The 18,261-nt window shown below is 33.3% G+C and overlaps 1 protein-coding gene across 1 annotated transcript in view; it reads left to right on the top strand.

Moving 5' to 3' along the window:
- Positions 1 to 647: 647 nt before the first annotated feature.
- The window catches only part of SAMSN1 (SAM domain, SH3 domain and nuclear localization signals 1), a 63,610-nt gene continuing 45,996 nt past the window's right edge, over positions 648 to 18,261 (top strand). The window contains exon 1 of the mRNA XM_078146467.1: positions 648 to 820. Within this exon, the coding sequence (XP_078002593.1) occupies positions 764 to 820 (57 nt within the window). The 5' untranslated portion in view covers positions 648 to 763. The remainder of the gene's footprint in view (positions 821 to 18,261) is intronic.

Raw genomic sequence — 18,261 nt, 5'->3', positions numbered from 1 at the left:
CCATCCTATTACATAGAAAATATAAAATGTAATGAAATATTTGATGCTTGAAAATAAACTATCACTATGGTTAAATAATGGTCTCACTTATTTTTGTTCCAGTTGATGAAGGTTTTACTTTCTTGATGAAATGGTTATAATAATTAAAATAATTTATTTCTGTGGACTTAGTTTACATTTTAGCTTGGTTTTCATGAGGACACAATTCTTTTCAGCTGATTCAAATTAAAATAAATCATCTCTTTTATTTTTCATGTGCAATAGGATTTTTGTAAAATGTAACTGGAGTACTTTAAAATTTATAATTAAATATGATAATTACTTTCTTTTTAGATTGGTTTCACAACAGCAATTCCCCAAATATCTGTAGTTGTTTATTTTCTTTGTGGCAGAACCTCTCCCATTAACCCCCAAAAGTTTCCAGAATGTTTATTTTTAAATTTAATATGAATGAGAGTTGATCTTGTTTTAAAGATTTCACTATTTCTTCTCATTCAAATGGAGATATACCATGTATCAAGATTAGTTAGATAACTTTAGGGATAGGAAGATAATGTTACCAAAGAGTTACCGTAAGAAAAAAAAAACATCTTAAACAAGATAGGTGATGAAGTCACATCCTGAACTCAAAAGAGGAAGTAGCATCTAACTGGGCTTGAAACTTTGCTCATGCTAGCACTATCCATGCTGTACTGTTGCATGGGGACACTTGTGTCTCTAATATCTTAAAACTCACACAATTTGGAATAAGTCTGACTTTAAAATGTTGAAGAGAAAACCTTCAAATGTTTCAGAAAAGGAGAAACAACAAAAGCCAAAGGTAAGTTAATAATACATAATTAAAAAGAGAGAAAGCTACTGAAAAGATAAGCCACTGGTATATTTCTTTTAAAGCTTTCTTTTTATCTGCTAATAACAAAAACAAGTGAGGCATAGGGTTGAATGTTTAACGGCAAATATGGAAAAATGGAATTGCAAGGTATGAAGACAAATAACATCTAGCAACTGCTGCTTCCTCTCCATCCATTTTTTTCCTTACGATGATTTTGCCAAAAGAAGCTATAAGCAATGCTTAAGTCCAGATCTTCAGCCTCAAAGGAACTGATTTGGTGTTCTCTGTTCAAGATGTTAATATTAGGAAACTACTATTCATATTTTTCATGACAATGTGTTTGATAATGCTTGTTTGTAAGAACAGAAAATTCTTCTCACCTCTAAACATCATACTTCTTCATAACTTAATAATGATAAAGAAACAGAAACATTTTACATAAATTATTTTTCACCATTTCCAAGAAAAATATAGTTATTATAGGGATTAGAGTGTAGAGCAAGTATTTTGTATAATTCATTGAACAAACTGACATTATTAATACAGAAAACTGCTGTGTTTTCATTGCTCTTGGCATGACAAAATGTTCTATATCAGTCCTTTCAAGCAGAGATATTATTATCTTTTTTTGTTTTGTTAATAAGTGATTTTAAGCATAACTTGAGAATTATAATTCTACATAGGAAATTGTGATTATGTTTGTAAATATTGGCATGAAGTAAGCGTTTTATAGTATTCTGAAGTAAAAATAAGGATTTCTACCATTACTTAAATTTTTATTTGCTACTTGTATTGAATGACTTGTAAATAGAATGATGCTGAGATCAGATCTCCTTCAAATAAATCATATTAAAACGTATTTATAATGGCTTAACAGCCCTTCTGTAAGAAAATTTGTAAGACTTGTTTGAGGATCTAACAGACAGTACTACATGCTATCTAATAGTTGACAAATCAATAGCTGTAGTTTATAGTTGAAGTTCTTTGAAGGCACTTGAATAAGTATTTTCTAGCAGTAATTTTTCTTCCAAATATGAAAATCCTGTAAAACAAAAGCAGGTATGCTAACGTTGGTGTAACTAACATTGTGGATGGATTGATAGCAAGATCGTTATTTTTTTCTTCAAATGTTTAGTGTGAGCAAGATATTTCCTTTCTTGTGACTCTACCAGGAAATAATAAAAGGCTTGTGGTATGAAATATGTATGCAGTACAGAAAAGAATATAACAAAAAATTCATTTGTTCCAGTTAAAGTCAAAATTTTATCATTTCATCATCTTATTTTAGGTTACATATCTACTTGATATGTTGTTACGTGATGTCTGATTTTAGTGTACAGAAATTTGAGCTAATTGTAAAGTGATGCTGTTGTTACTTGGTGACTTGGACTATTTTAATTATGAGAAGTATTTTTCTCATGAAGATTCTTCCTTCCATATAAAGGAATATGACAATCTTTGAATATATATATATATATATTATATATTATATACACACACACATATATATTATACACACACACACTATATATTATAGATAGATAGATAGATAGATAGATAGATAGATAGATAGATAGATAGATAGATAGATACACATATACAAAAACATTTACCTTAGGTAAAAATCCACATGGAAACTTACAGAATTTTGCATTTGGAGTTTCTGAAAATTTCCTTTACAGAAGATAGTTCTGGGCTTCCTATCCATATATAGATAATACTTTTATTATATATATATATATATATATATATATATATATATGTATATATATATATGTATATATATATATGTATATATATATATATATGTATATCTACACAAACACATGTACAGATATTTTGCTTTTATGCTCTCTAACACATTCACTCTTTAAAAGTTATATTTAAGGGTATATTTATTTTCTACTGGTGTTCTTTGAGTTTCATTTTTGGTTTGCTTCTTAAATAATTTTTTTTTAAAATAAGTTTTTATTGGTGTTTCCTTTTCATATCACATGATGAGGAGAATACTGTTGTTCTTTCCATTTACCTTGTTATAGATATTATATGTATTTTTCTCTTGTCTTTATTTATGTCACTGTTTCAATTCATTTCTATCTTTTCTATTTTTCTCTGTATTTATCATATTCCTAATTTTAACAGCACAATGGTGTTTCATTATATTTATGTACTATAAGTTGTTTAACCATTCTCCAGTCATTAGAAATCTACTTTGTTTCCAATTCTTTACTATCACAAAAAGTGCTACTACTGTAAATATTTTCCTGCATATGCTTTTAAAAAAATAGCTGTGCTAAATCATAACTCCACCAACGATGCACTAGCATATCTATCTTATCCCCTCCAACATTGACTGTTCCCATCTTTTGTTATCTTTGGCAATTTTTTAGGCAAAACCACAGGGTTATTTTAGTTTACCTTTCCCCTTATCAGTAGTAATTTGGAGTATTCTTTCATATAGTTTCATATATTACAATTGTTCAGAAAAGTATAACTTCCTATCTTTGAGCACACACAGATATACACACATATATATGCATGTGTTTATATGTATATACATATACATATATACACACATATATATGCATATATAAATATATATATATACATAAATATACATATATACATATATATATAGAGAGAGAGAGAGAGAGAGAGAGAGAGAGAGAGAGAGAGAGAGAGAGAGAGAGAGAGAGAGAGAGAGCGAGAGCAGTAAGATAAGTAGGAAGAGAACCGGGAGAGAATAGTGTCACAAAAACCTAGGGAGAAGAAAATATCTAGGAAAAGAGGGTAATTGACAAAAGCTACATTAGTGACTTTGGAGAGAGCATTTTCAGTGGAATAATGAGATAAGAAGCCAAATGGTAGAGAGATAAGATTAGAGTTAGAGGAAATGAAGTGGAGGCACCTATTGCAGATGATATGTAGAGAAATTTAGCCACAAATGGAAGGAGAGATAAAGGGTGATAACTAGTGTGGATAGTAGAGCAAAACAGATTTATTTTTTGAGGTTGGAGAAAGAGGGGAATGTTTGTAGGTAGTCAGGAAGTAGCCAGTAGATAGGGAGGAATTAAAATTAAGTGAAAGGGTAAGGATTATAAAGGGGGAATCTCCTGAAGAAGACTGGATAGAATAAGATCACTTGTGCAGAAGGAGGGATTTGTCTTATCAAGAAGAAGGACAATTTCATTATATGAGACAGAGGTGAAGAAGGAAATAGTTGCAAAAGGCATCTGGTAATGTGAGATAAAGAATAAGGGAAAAGAGGGAGGTTTCAGGAAATGATCTCATTTTTGCTTTGGGGAAAACATGAAGCAAATTTCTCAACTGAGAAGGTGAGGGAGGAGAGGCATGAGAAGTTGAAGGAGGGATGAACTGGTTTGGAAGAGCTGCTATGGTGGGATAGTGAGTTAATCTGTTCAGTCACTTCAGTTATATCTGACTCATCATGGCCACATATAAGGTTTTCTTGGCAAAGACGCTAGAGTGGTTTGCCATTTTCTTCTCTAGCTCATTTTGCAGATGTGGAAATTAGGGAAAACAGGGTTAAGTCACTTGCCCAGGGTTACATAGCTAGTAAGTGTCTGAGGCCAGATTTGAACTCAGGAAGGTGAGTTTTCTTGACTTCAGACCTAGCACTCTATTCACTGCTCCGCATAACTGCACAATAAGTTAACAATGAGAGTCCAATTGAGATTATGCAATATAAATTTGTAGTTGACCAAGTTGACATGCTTTTGTAATTTTTCTTGATTTTCATTCAGCAATATATGTATAGTAATGAAGGCAGAAGGTGGTGGAAGTGATCAAAGTCTGAGGGTTGGTAGGATAAGATAGGAAATATGATAAAGGGGAAAGAGATTCCGTATAGAGTTGAATTAGTTCATGAAAGAGTCCAAATGAAGAAGGGAGGAGAGCACATGGGTGATGGACTGGGAAGGAACTGAGAGGTCTAGGGATTAGAAGTGACATTGGATGAAGAAAAAGAATTGGGATTTCAAAGCAGAGGGAGAGGTAAAATGATGATAGATTTTAATAGGATGAGAGATTTCTGAATTGATGAACTACAGTGATGATTTTCTGAGTAATGGTAAACACAGTGTATTTATGTATGGCTGAGGTGGGATGGAGAAGGTCATGTAACATAAGTGAATTAAGAAACTAGGAGAACAAGATGTTTGAGTATCAATAATGTATGTTGAAGACTTCTGTTTTGAGGACAGGATTTGAAGAGACTGTGAGACAAGCAGTGAACTCACTGAGGAAAGAAGGTAAAAATCTTAGAGTTTGTTAGGCATCAGCTACTAGAATTTTGATTTTGTAGTACATGTGGGTTGGGTAAATCTCAAAGTGGAGGACATGAGTGCTGGTAAGAGAGAGAGAACATAATAGTAGCAATAAGGGCCAAGGAATATTCCAAGTCTTGTACCTAGACAAATCAGTCTAGGGGGTTTCATGTGATTAGAGCCATCTATTACACATTCCATAATTGTCTCTATCCTTTGTTTGGTTAAGAATCTATCTCCTAGTTAAAATGGTTCATTTTGATTATATAGAATTAAAGTTTTTGCACAAACAAAACCAATGCAGCTAAAATTAGAAGAAAAGCAAAATATTTGAGAAAAAATCTTTGCAGCAAATTTCTCTGATAAAAGTTATATATAAATGTGATATATAGATGAGTGAGTCAAATTTGCAAAAAAAGGACCATTCCACAACTAATAAATGGTTAAATGATATGAATAGATAGTTGTAAGAGGAACACATCAAAACTATAGTCATACAAAAATACTCAAGATTACTAATAATTAGAGAGATGTAAATTAAAACAAATCTGAGGTATCAACTCATCCCCATCAGATGTCAAAAAAAGAAAGGAAAAGGACAAATGTTGGAGGGGCTATGGGAGGATAGGGGCACTAATGTAATATTGATGGGGCTCTGAACTAGTTAAACTATTCTGAAAAACAGTTTGGAACCCCAAAGCTATTAAATTGTACATGCCCTTTGACCCAGCAATACTGCAACCAGATCTATACTCCCAAAAGATCAAATGAATAGGAAAAGAACCCATATGTGCAAAAATATTTATAGCAGGTTTTCTGTAGTGGCAAAGAATTGGAAATTAAATGGATAATCATCAATTTAAGAATGACTGAACAAGTTATGGTAGATGAATGGATGAATATTATTGTTCTATAAGAAATGATAAAATGGAAGTTTTCAGAAAAAGCCTGGGAAGACTTGTAAGAACTGATGCAAAGCAAAGCAAGAAGAACCAGAACAATTTACACAATTATAGAAATACTGTGAAGATAATCAACTTGAAAGACTTAACAACTCTAATCAACACAGTGACCAACCACAATTCCAAAGAACTCATGATAAAACATGCTGTCCACCTCCAGATAGAGAGTAGGTAAACTCAGGGTATAAATTTAAGCATATTTTCTTCTCTTCTTTTTCCTGTCTTTCTTTCTGGAGATACAAGAATTTGTTTTACATGACTATGCAAATTTGCAGTGGATTTTGTTATTCTTGTGTTCTCAACTGATGGGGAAGAGGAGGGAAAAAATTTGGAACTGAAAATGAAGTAAAATTGAATTTAAAAAAAGACCACCCCCCAAAAAAAAGAATCTATTTCTTTTCCACAACTGAGGAAATTGTTGGATCTGTATCTCTTCTGATATATTTTTATTGTAATCTTTAATATTAAGATGCATTTAGAATAGATTGTGGAATATGGCATAATGTATTGGTCTAAGTCTGTTTTCTGCCAAACTGTTTTACTATTCTTAAGGCAGATTTGTCATGTAGGGAATTTCTTCCTAGGTAGTTCATGCTTTCTACTTTATTCAACAATGGATTATTAGGTTTCCTTTATGATTCTCCATTGCTAATCTGTTCTAGGCTCTACCAGATCATTTTGGTCTGGGAATGCCATTTCCCTTATGTCTCTACCTCTTTTCATTATATTTTTCATTTTTCCAGTTGAATGTTATTATTGTATCAAGTTCTCTAGCATACATTTGATAGTTTGATAGATATAGCATTAGACTACAAATTAACTTTGGTAGTATTGCCACTTTAACTATATTTACATGGTTCAGCTATAGCACTGAATATTCCTCCAGCTATTTAAGTTGTTTAATTCTTTAAGGAGCTCTTTGTATTGGAAATGCTACATATATTTTGTGTTCCTTGGTAGATTGATCCCAGATACTTTATACATTTTGTTGTTATAAAGAACAGGTGTTTCTTTCTTGTATGCCATCTTGGATTTTGTTATCATTACACAGAAATGCTGTCTATTTGGAGGTGTTTATTTTGTAATTTTCGATGCCACCAAAGGTATTATTTCAATTAATAGCTTTGCTTAATCTCTAGAATTTTCTAAGCAAATTCTCATATCATCAGCAAATAATGATAGTTTTATCTCCTCTTTTCCTATATTGGTGGATTATTTTTTTGTCTCATCTTTTTGGGGAAAGTGGCCATCCTTGCTTTACTTCTATATCCATTGGAAAAATACATAGCATATCCCATGTGATGCTTGCTTTTGGTGTTAGAATGTTTTTATTAAATTAAAAAATGCTCCTCTCTGCTTATACTTTGTGGAGTTTTTAGCATAAATAAATGTTGTACTTTCTCAAAAGACATTTTCTTCTATTGAGCTATGTTTTTGTTTTTAATAAAATTTAATAATTATGTTGGTGTATACCTAATGTTATCCTTGCATCCTTGGTATAAATTCAGCTTTGTAATGTTGAATGATTTCCTGGATGAATTAATATTGTCTATTTGACTTTTTAAAAAAGTTTTTAATTGACAAACGTTGATAATATTGATCTGTAGTTTTCCTGTGTTTTATCTTTCCTTGGTTTGTAAAATAGGATTACATTTGTCTCATAAAAAAGAATCTGGTAGTATGCTTTCTTTCTCATCTTTTGAGAATAATTTTATAGAATTAATAATAATTTTCCTTTAAAAGTTTGATGGAATCTGTCCATCAGGGACAGGAGTTTTTCCCTAAGTATTTCTTTACAGATAGTTTTCTGTTAATTTGGGTCACTTGAATTTTTAAAAGTCTTCTTGTCCTTTTTGTGTGTTCTCAGTTTGGGGTCCATATAACTGTGCATAATAGGTTCTGATAATTCTTTTTATTTCTTCTGATTTGGTTATAATTTTTACCTTGGTGCATTTTTTTTTTGCCTTTGTTATTTTGTTGATTTGGTTTTCTTCCCTCTTTAACATTTTGGCTAAAGGCTTATCAATTTTATTAGTTTTTTCAAAGAACCAGCTTTTATTTTTATTTATAATTTCTATAGCATTTTGTTTCTAGTTTATCTATTTCTTCTCTAATTTTTAGTATCACCCTTTTCAACTGTTTTGGATTTATTTGTTGACTTTCTAATTTTTAAAAAGTGTGTTTTCAGTTCATTAATTTCCTCTTTTTCTATTTTGTTAATATATATTTGTATAGATGTAATTTTGCCCCTGGAGGCTGCTTTCGCTACATAAGAAATTTGATGTATTGTTTTATTATTGTATTTTCTTCAAAATATTCTTGTTTCTATTTGGTTTTTGACTGTTTAATTATTCATGATGTCATTAAGTGTCCATTTGGTGTTGTATTGTTTTGGTTGTTTTCACTAAACTGATTATTATTTTTATTGCGGGAAGGTCTAATAAAGATGTGTTTTTTCCTACCTTTTAACATTTGCTTGCAATATTTCTGTGCCCAAATATATGATTATATGAAAATCGCCTATGTGGTTCTGATAAAAAACATATTTATTAGCAACCCTGTTTAGAAGACAGTATGAGTTCTTGAGTTTCTCTAGCAACTTATTCAATTGGACACTGCCCTTTTCAATTATCGGTTAGAATTGTACAAAACAGAGAAACATACTGAAGTCTCCTGCCACTATTGTATCATTGTCTATATCTTCTTGTAATTGAATTGATTTTTGCTTTATGAATTTAGATGTTAAAGTATTTGGAGCATATAAGTTCAGTATTGATGTTTGTTTATAATCTATAGTTCCTTTCAGAATAATGCAGTTTCCCTATTTTTTTCTTTTTATGTTTTGAATATTTGTTTTTGATTTACATGATCGAAACTCCTACTTTTCTGGACTTATCTGAAGCATAGTGAATTTTATTCCAGCCTCACTTTTATTTCTCTAGGTGTGTTTCTGGTAAGCAACAGATTGTTGGTTTTTGTTTTCTTATCCAACCTGTCATTTATTTTATTGGATTGCTTAATCCATTTATAGTTAAAGTTATGAGAGTTAGGTTTATATTTCCCTTGATTTGTTTCTAATATCTTTTTAATTAAGATTTTCCCCTCTTTATCAGTAATGATAGTACTTTATCATTTTAGTTATTTAATCTTAATCTAATTTAAAGGCAGCCTTATTCTAAATAACTCTCTTCCCCTCACCTTTAAGTTTCTCTCCCTGTTTCTTACCCTTTCCCCTAGTTTTAGAGGTACATTTAACACATTAGTTCCTTTTGCTTTCTTCCTTTTATCTAATTCTTTCCCACTTTTTTTTCTCTCAGTTAAGTATTCAACTAAAATCCCTCATCCTCTCCTCTGGTTCAACACTTGTTCTCTTAGTTATTTTTAAACTGCTTTTTCTTTTTTTCTGAAAAAGATTTTCTCCCTATTCTCTTCATTTTTTTCCCCTCCTTGTTTATTCTAGACTTCAATTTTTTTTAAAATTTGTGGCCTTTTTATTTATTTGTTCCTTCCTAACTTTCTGTATTCCTCATGGAACTAAACCTTCCAAGGTATCTATATTGGATTGCCTCTTCTAAAGAGTTTCTGTTATTGGAATGTATATCTTGCTTCCTGATCCCTTTTTCTGTTTTACCTCACTTTTAGAAAGGATAGAAAAGATCGAAATATTGCACCATTATAAGAATTTTCCTGGGTCCCTGATTTTACAGATCATTATTATCCTTTGACTTCCCTATGATTATTGTCCCCATTTATCATGAAATCTCTTCCCTGGTTCCATGCCATCCCTATGAATATCAATTGCCTCTCAGAACTCTGATTCCACTTGTCCTAAGACAGGATGAATGGTCTCTCTAAGAAAAAAAAAACACTCTGCATATTATAACCATTGTAAAGTCACTATCTCCATAGAGATTATCTTAATTTATCTTCATAACATTTTTGTGAAGTAGGGCTGGCATGAATTATTCTCTTTTGAAAAACAATAAAGAAATTGAAACACAGAGGTTAAGTGACTTGCCCAAAATGATACAAGCTTGATTCTGAGTGAGATTGAGGTCTGACTTGCAGCCTCATACAATTTCAATTATATCCAGCTGAAAGATTAATATAATTATATCCTTTTGTTGAAATTGTTTAAATTTAAAATATCTAAAGAATGGTTAAAGGGAAAAATAAAAGCATTACCTTTTCTTAATCAATATTGACTTCTTTAGTTTGCTTTTAAAAGGACATGGGATAATAATAAGAATAGCTACTACTTTAAAGTTTCCAAAGCACTTTACAAGTATTGTCTCATTATACTCTCACACAACATATCCACTAAACCACATAGCTGACTCCAGTGAACTGCTAGTGGCAATCTAGATAATATTCATTTTTATTTATGCTGTTTCATATCTATTTCTAATTTGGCTTGCCTCGTGTATTTAATGTTAAGTAGGATGAAAACTATACCATCAGTTTGGAAAGAAAATTATTAAGAAAAGTATATTATCTTGGAATCTTCAGACAAGTTCCAAAAAGTTGTGTGATGTGAGAAATTCCATAATTATAGCAACTAAGGAAACATTGTTTGGAGATGCTAAGGCTCAAAGTGATTTATTAATTAGTTAAATATGGGCCAAGTGTGGCAATCCCTAATTTTATATGTAGCATGCAATAGCCCTACCTATAACTGCTTTTATTTTATTTTTCATATTTTCTTCTTTTCTATCTCTTTTCCAGATAATTATTTTTTGGAGGGAGGTTGTTAGATCTTCGTCTTCTGAATGTCACAAGTCCATTCATTTGACATTCAAACAATATTTATTAAGCATCTTTTATATACAAACACTTGCACTAGCCAATGTATATGTGCATGTGTGTGTGAGGATGGGGCCGGGGGGGAAGGAGAGTAAAAGGTGAAAAATACAAAATTCCTGCCCTCAAGATGCTTGTAAGCTTATAAAAGAGATGAAGTATATACAAATTTTTTCAGTTTAGGAAAAAATGAAGGGACTAAGGCTACTTTCAGAGAGGGATCAACTATGTGTTCTAAAGATAATTAGTAAGAAATTAAGGCATGTATGGTTAGAATCTCAGTATCTCAAAAATTTCCATAAATCATGACTCAGAAATCATTTCAGGCACAAAGACATTATAAAAGTTAAAAGAGGTGATGAAGCGTGGATACGGTGGAAAGACTACTGGACTTACAGTCATGACAGAGGTTTCTGAGCCCCAACTCTGACAGTTACTAGTTGTGTCAGATAAATTAAATTCATTTTTAAAAATTATTAAATACATTCTATGAGAACATTTAGCTTCAGTTTCTTCAGCACTACTAGCACCATCTACTACCTTGCTTCTACTTATATGCTGCTAAATGAAGCATGAGAAAACCATGAAACTGTATTGACTTGAATCTACTACAGATTTATGCTACATATCAGTTGGGTCCTCACTATGACAAGGCAAAACTTTTATACTTCCCTACGTGACCCACTGTTCGATTCACCACAGCAGCGCTTCTCACAACTCCCCCTGCTCCCACCCTCTCAGCTGAGAGCCTTGCCTCATGTTTTACTGAAAAAAAAATTGTTCACATTTGCCAAGAGCTTCTATTTCTCCCTTCTTCCTCATCTCACATCACTCCAATGCCTTCCCCCAGTATCTCTTCCTTCACCCCTGTGTTACAAGAAGACATGGCCCTTCTTTTTGTCAAAGCAAATCCCTCTCTAGCTGAAGCAACTGGTGGTTCAATGGATAGAGCTCTGAGACTGGAGTCAACAAGACCTAAGTTCAAATCTGGCCTCAGACACTCATCAGCTTTGTGACCCCGGGGAAGACACTTAACTCCTATTTGCCTTAGTTTCTTTAACCATAAATTGGGAATAATAATAGCATCTACCTCTCAGGGTTATTGCATGGATCAAATTAGGTAATATTTATAAAAAAGCCTAGTAAAATGTCTGGCCCATATTGGGGAATATATAAATATTTATTTCACTCCCCTTCCCCCCTCTATATGCATGTGATCCCAGTCCATCCTACCTTCTTCATCAGTGCGTCCCCTCTATCATACCCACTATGTCACTTATCTTCAATATCTCCTTGCCTATTGTCTGCTTCCCTGCTGCCTACAAACATACCCATATCTTCCCATTCTCAAAAGATCCTCCCTTGATCTGTACATCCCACCTGGCTAGCATCCTATCTCTCTCTCTTTTGTCACTAAACTCCTTGAGAAGGACTTCTACAATTAATGCCTCCACTTCCTTTGCTCTCACTCTTCTCTTAATTCTGTTATATAGTTTTTGACCTCATCATTCAACAGCAATTTATCTCTCCAAAGTTACCAATGATCTCTTACCCACTAAATTTAATGGCTTTTTCTCAGTCCTCATCCTTCTTGACATCTCTGCAGCTTTTGACATTGTTTATCAATCTCTTCTCCTTGATACTCTCTTCTCTTTAGGTTTTTGTGACCTCTCCCTGTTCTTCTATCTGTCAGATCTTCTCCCAACTCCTGAATCTCATTTGCTATACATTCATCCAGCTCATACCTGCTAAACACAGGTGTCCAATAGGGCTCTGTCCTCAATTCTTCTCTTCTCCCACTATACTACTTTGCTTGGTGATCTCATCAGCTTCCATAGCTTCAATCACCATCTCTTATCAAATCTACTTATCCTGCCCAAATCTCTCTACTGACATCCTATCTTGCATTTTTAAATGTCTGTTAGGCATCTCAAACTGAATGTCCTATAAAATTGTTAAATTAAATATGTCCAAAACTGAACTCAAAACTCTACTCAGCTGTCAAACAATTGTCCTAAAGCATAGGTCTAGTCATATCAGCCCCTAACTCCCATTTAGTAAAAGCCACCTCCATGATCAAATATACAGGAATACACACACACACACACACACACACACACATATTTGTGTGTATGTGCATGTATGTATATGTACATATATTTGACTATACTATTATTATTATATTAGAGTATAAAATGAGAACAAAGATACTTATACTATCTACTTCACAGGCTTGTTGGAATGCTACCCAATATTACTGGATTAAAAAAATGGACTATTGTTAGTTATGCTGCTAGGACCTCTAATCTTCAGAAAAACTGTGAAATAATAGCTTTACCTAGTAGCTGTTGTAACACACTCCATTGTATTCCTTCAGTTCTACTCTATTATTGCTAATTTTCAGTACTATTTGATTAACTTTTATACTTGGTTTCATCTGTAATTTTGAATTACATATGTATTTGTATGTGAATACGTATTTGTATATTGAGATATTTATGAGGAAATTCACAGATAGCTCTTTTGTTCTGAGATCATAATAACCAATCTGATCCTTAACAAATGAATGGGTTTAAATGAGAGAAATGTGAGAGAAGTATCTAATTCTCTTTTATAGCATTTAGCATCATTGTAATTATATATTCCTTATTACCCCCTCGGTAAATTGTTGGGACAGTAAGGATATTTTTTTTTTTTTGCAGTAGAACTACAGACACAGATTTGCGAAACATCATAAAACTCCCATAAGCTTACTAATATGAGAATTATTTCTATAATCCTTTGACAATTCAGCATTCAGCCTCAAAATATATCCAGGGACACAGATTTCATTATTTTTATAGCAACTTCTCATTACTAAGTACCTCTAATTGATAAAAAAGTCCTTACTTTGAGTCATATAAACATTTTTGTATCTACTCCAGCATCTTGCACAATAAAAATTTGGCTTATTAAATGTTGAAATCATTGAATGGTCAGAATGACCTTAAAAATCAACTAGCATGGACCATTTCTTTACAAATGAGGAAAATGAGATCTCTGTGAAATTAAGTGATTTACCAGGAGTTGCACAGTAGGACTGGGTGGCAGAGCAAGACTAGAAACCAGAACTTCTGCATGTAAGTTAAGTGTTTTAGCCACTGTTTCATAACCTTAGATTAGTTTCGGTCAGAATATGCACTTATGTAGCGTTTTTCTTCATGGCTTTTGTAACAAATTTGTGATAGCTTTTAACTAACTTGAAATAATTTCTGGTGTAATTTTGTATTTTAATATTAACTCTAAATATAAACTAAAACTATACAATAATTCACAGTTATATGAAAATGGATAGCTTCCAGAAAAAAAGAAGTATGGTAGAAAATTTTAAAACAGAAAATGTAATTAGAATACAGCTGGTCTATGCTCTATTGTAAGGAATGCTCTATGCTAATAAAGTTTAATTGAGTTTTTCCTCTGGCTAACTAGAACTTCAGCAAGTGTTGTTATTTGAAAATGATTCTACAGCAGCTTTAGAAATAGCTAATTTTTACCTTTCTTTTAATTTGAACTGAATATAAATAATAAATGTAGCACCATTAGTGTCTGATTTTCACTAGAGATGACTGAAGTGTCATTGGTTTGCATTTGCATTTGATCTCAGCAATGATGAGAGGTGATGAGTTGGTGATGAGCTGTTTTCACTGCACTACCCATTGTGCAAATTTATGCGCATAGCCCAGGATGACACATAGTTGTAGCATTAAAAAATTTATTTGCATTTCTTTTTGTAATAAAATTATCAACAGATAATTTAACTCACAACTCACCAGGAAGAGGTAGTCGTCTCTGAGGTGCACTTTGTTCAGTCTTTATTTTTCTATGGACTTAGTCTGGTGTATTTTAAACTGTAGAATTAGGAGGACTATTATTATTATTATCATCATTATTACTTTATTAATGCTTGATAGTAACTACTGTCCCAAAATATTCTTTTTCCCTACCTTGTTCCTTCTTTTCCTTCTTCCTTCTCTCTTTCCCTTCCTTCCTATCTCTACCTACTCACTTCCAAAGTAAGGCACTTTACAAATTCAATATATTACACAACAAGAAAATGATTTATAAAACATGACAGAGACTCTTTCAATGGAATAGAGAGGATAGATATTATCACGCTACTGAGATGAGCTGATTACTATAATTGGGCCATGAATTTGGCTCTTACAGTTCTGAGAACTAAAGCAAAAAGAAAATCATGTTGGGCTATAGTTTTTATAATTTAACCAAGAAAACTATACAGATTTGTCTGAAAGTGGCAAACTCTAGCATGAATTCATTTCTTTAAAGATTCCAAAATCTAGCACTTTTGAGTTATGTTCCATTTAAGAACAATGCTTTCTTCTACAAAACCCATTTGAACATGTTGTACAAAAGGACTGAGGTGTAGTAGGAGCAGGATTAGAAATCAAGAGATCAAGGTTCTAGTTCCAGTTCTGTGATTACTGCAGTCCAGTCACTTAACAAAAAGAAACTGCAATGATGAAGGTGTTGGAGTCCTCTGGTTTTATTTGATTTGCTGGAAGCAAGGAAATATTTGTGTTACTTTCCTCCTTTGTGCAGAGAGGTGATAGACCACAGGTGGAGAAAGTGATCAAGTCACTTTGATCATCAGTTTTATTTTGCTGTAGGAGGAAAAAAGAAATCAATAAACCATTTTTAAAAGAAAAGTATGTATTATAAGTATAGACACGTATAAATATATTCTAAATTATTATTTCTAGATCATTTAGCCCTTCATATGAAACTTCATATTAAACTTCTGTTGATTTTCCAGGCTTTTTCTTTCCAAATGGCAAATTTATTATTGTTATTCAGTTGTTTCAATTGTGTCCAACTGTTCATGACTCCATTTAGGGTTTCCTTGGCAAAAATACTGGAGTGTTTTGCCATTTCCTTCTCCAATTCATTTGATGGATGAGGAAACTAGGGCAAACAGGATTAAGTGAATTGCCCAGGGTTACATAGCTGGTAATTGTATGAGACTGGACTTGAACTCAAGTCTTTCTGACACCAGGCCCAGCACTTTATCTACTCTATCACCTAGCTGCCCCCTGAGTGACAGATACGTTCCTTCATATGAACTCATATGATAATAAATTCATAGTAACCATCATCTTAGAGGATTTTCATACTAAAATAGCTGGCTGGCCAGAGGAAGTATTTTAACTATGATATGAAATGAATAGAGGCTTTCTCTTTTCTATATTTCTTATGATTTTGATTACCAGGAATTAAGGTACATGGAGCATTTTAGACACTTAATGTCCACTAAAACTACAACAATGACAAAAGCCACTGTTTCTGTTGTGACACTAAAGATTCCTGAATTTTGATTACAATTCCATCATTATCCTGGGTAGAAGAAGAGACAAGATAACTTTGGGTTTATACACACCAGTTAAGGGGGGGAAACACTTTAAGCTTTAAGAGTGATACTTTTCACTAATCAATCCATCAATTAAATTATTCTGAAACTTCCTCCACACAAAGCTTTAGTCTTGATATTTTCCAGAATATGAATCTGCAATTGAATAGTCTTTTGCAGGTAGTCTATGCCAATTATGGGCAGAAAAGACTGGTCACATTGAGGCTCTGATACAATATCGAGGCAATTCTGAAAAGTTTGGAAGTTAAAATGGCTGATAGTAATGGCAGAAGTACATCTCTTCTGTTGTAATTTGGACAATATAATCTTCTTATGCAGGAACATATCCTACATAAACAATATCGTCTCTACCCAGTCTACCAATATACTAGACCTGTTAAAATCAATTAAATGACACACATTTATCTTTTAAAAATCTTTTTTCTTGCCTTACCTTGGGGTTAAGTGATTTCATTATACCTGCTAATTTTTTTTAACAATGGAATCAAGCCCCTTCTCTACATATAAAAATTTCCCAAATCACAGTTATCAAGTAAGTTTATTGCTATTCTTTTCAGAGTATTAAGAACTTGTTTAGACTGGCCTTAAGAAAAAATACATTTCTATTTTGTCTCATTATATAGAACAACAACATTCACTATTAAGAATTAATTAGAGGAGATAGCGATCAGATGATAGGGTAGCAGAAAGCAGTATGGTGAGCTCTGCATCCTCCCCCTCCCCACAAAAAAAAAAAAAGCCTTCTCCTTTAATGTACCAGACTGAATTCTGATGGGAAAATCAAAGAAAAAAATCATAGCAAGTCATTTTTTCCAGCCTATGTCAGCGCAGGGAGACAAACAGAGAAGTCTAGAGATAGAGGTCTGGCAGGAGTGCTTAGCCTGCGGAGCTCTCTAGTCATCAACGAGAGGCTGTGCATCTAAGGCAATTGTAGATTCCAGACCCAAACCAGGAAAACCTTAGAAACATACAAAAAACATTATAGTCCAAAGCCTGAGCTTCCAGGCCAAAGAAAAACAAATCTTTCAGGCTGCCAGAGACAATTCAAGTACCAACAAGGCACAGTCATGCTCACCTATGATTTAGCAGCTACTACTACAAAGGAGTGGAAATTTTGGAATTATTTTTGTTCGTCCTTCATTTTCTTTTTGCTTGTGTGTTTGTTTTTTGCTTCTCAGTGAGGCAATCGGGGTTAAGTGACTTGCCCAGAGTCACACAGCTAGTATGTGTCAAGTATCAAGAGGTCGGATTTGAACTCAGGTCCTCCTGACTCCAAAGCCAGAGTTCTATCCACTACACCACCTAGCTGCCTCTTGTCCTTCATTTTCAAAGAGGACCAGTGACTTCATGATGTGGTGGGTAACATCTGGACTTGTGCATGAATTGGATTTAAGTGAGGCAGAGTTCTGTAAAGTTGTCAGCCTCACTTTTTCTTCTAGAGTCATCAAAGTCCAGTGGCAGGACAAAAGTCAAGATGATTGGTGATGGCCTGAGATGAAATGGATGACCTTGATGTTTTCAATGTCTAACCAAGCTCTAAGCATTCCTGCTTCAGCCACCTTCATAGTCATTGGAACAAATTGTTCTCATCTGCCCAGTCCACTGGGGGAAGTCTTCATATTCTTGGGTGGACATCTCCCTAATTCGCTGATGGGTTTGAGGCCTGTCAGTTGCCTTGAACCTGTTTTAGCTGTCTGCCAAGACAGTTTTACTAGGGTGTAGCTGCTACAGAATGCTACAGCTTCTCGGAGCCATATGTGAGAGCTGGATGAAAGGTGGATGAGCAGCCCTGAAAAGGGGTGGCAAGTCCTCATACCAGAGCTACTGGTCCTCCCTGAGCACCCCATGTACCCTGAAAAGTCTGGAATATGATATTCCAGAAGGCAAAAGTCTTACAGCCAGAGGTAACCTACCTAGAAAAATCTAATATAATTCTATGTAGGGAAAAATGGACCT

The sequence above is a fragment of the Phascolarctos cinereus genome, unplaced genomic scaffold (genome assembly GCF_003287225.1).
Source record: "Phascolarctos cinereus isolate Bilbo 61053 unplaced genomic scaffold, phaCin_HiC Scaffold_726;HRSCAF=1367, whole genome shotgun sequence".
Lineage (NCBI taxonomy): Eukaryota > Metazoa > Chordata > Mammalia > Diprotodontia > Phascolarctidae > Phascolarctos > Phascolarctos cinereus.
Note: the sequence above shows the minus strand (reverse complement) of the source record. Positions and strands in the feature narration are given on the sequence as shown.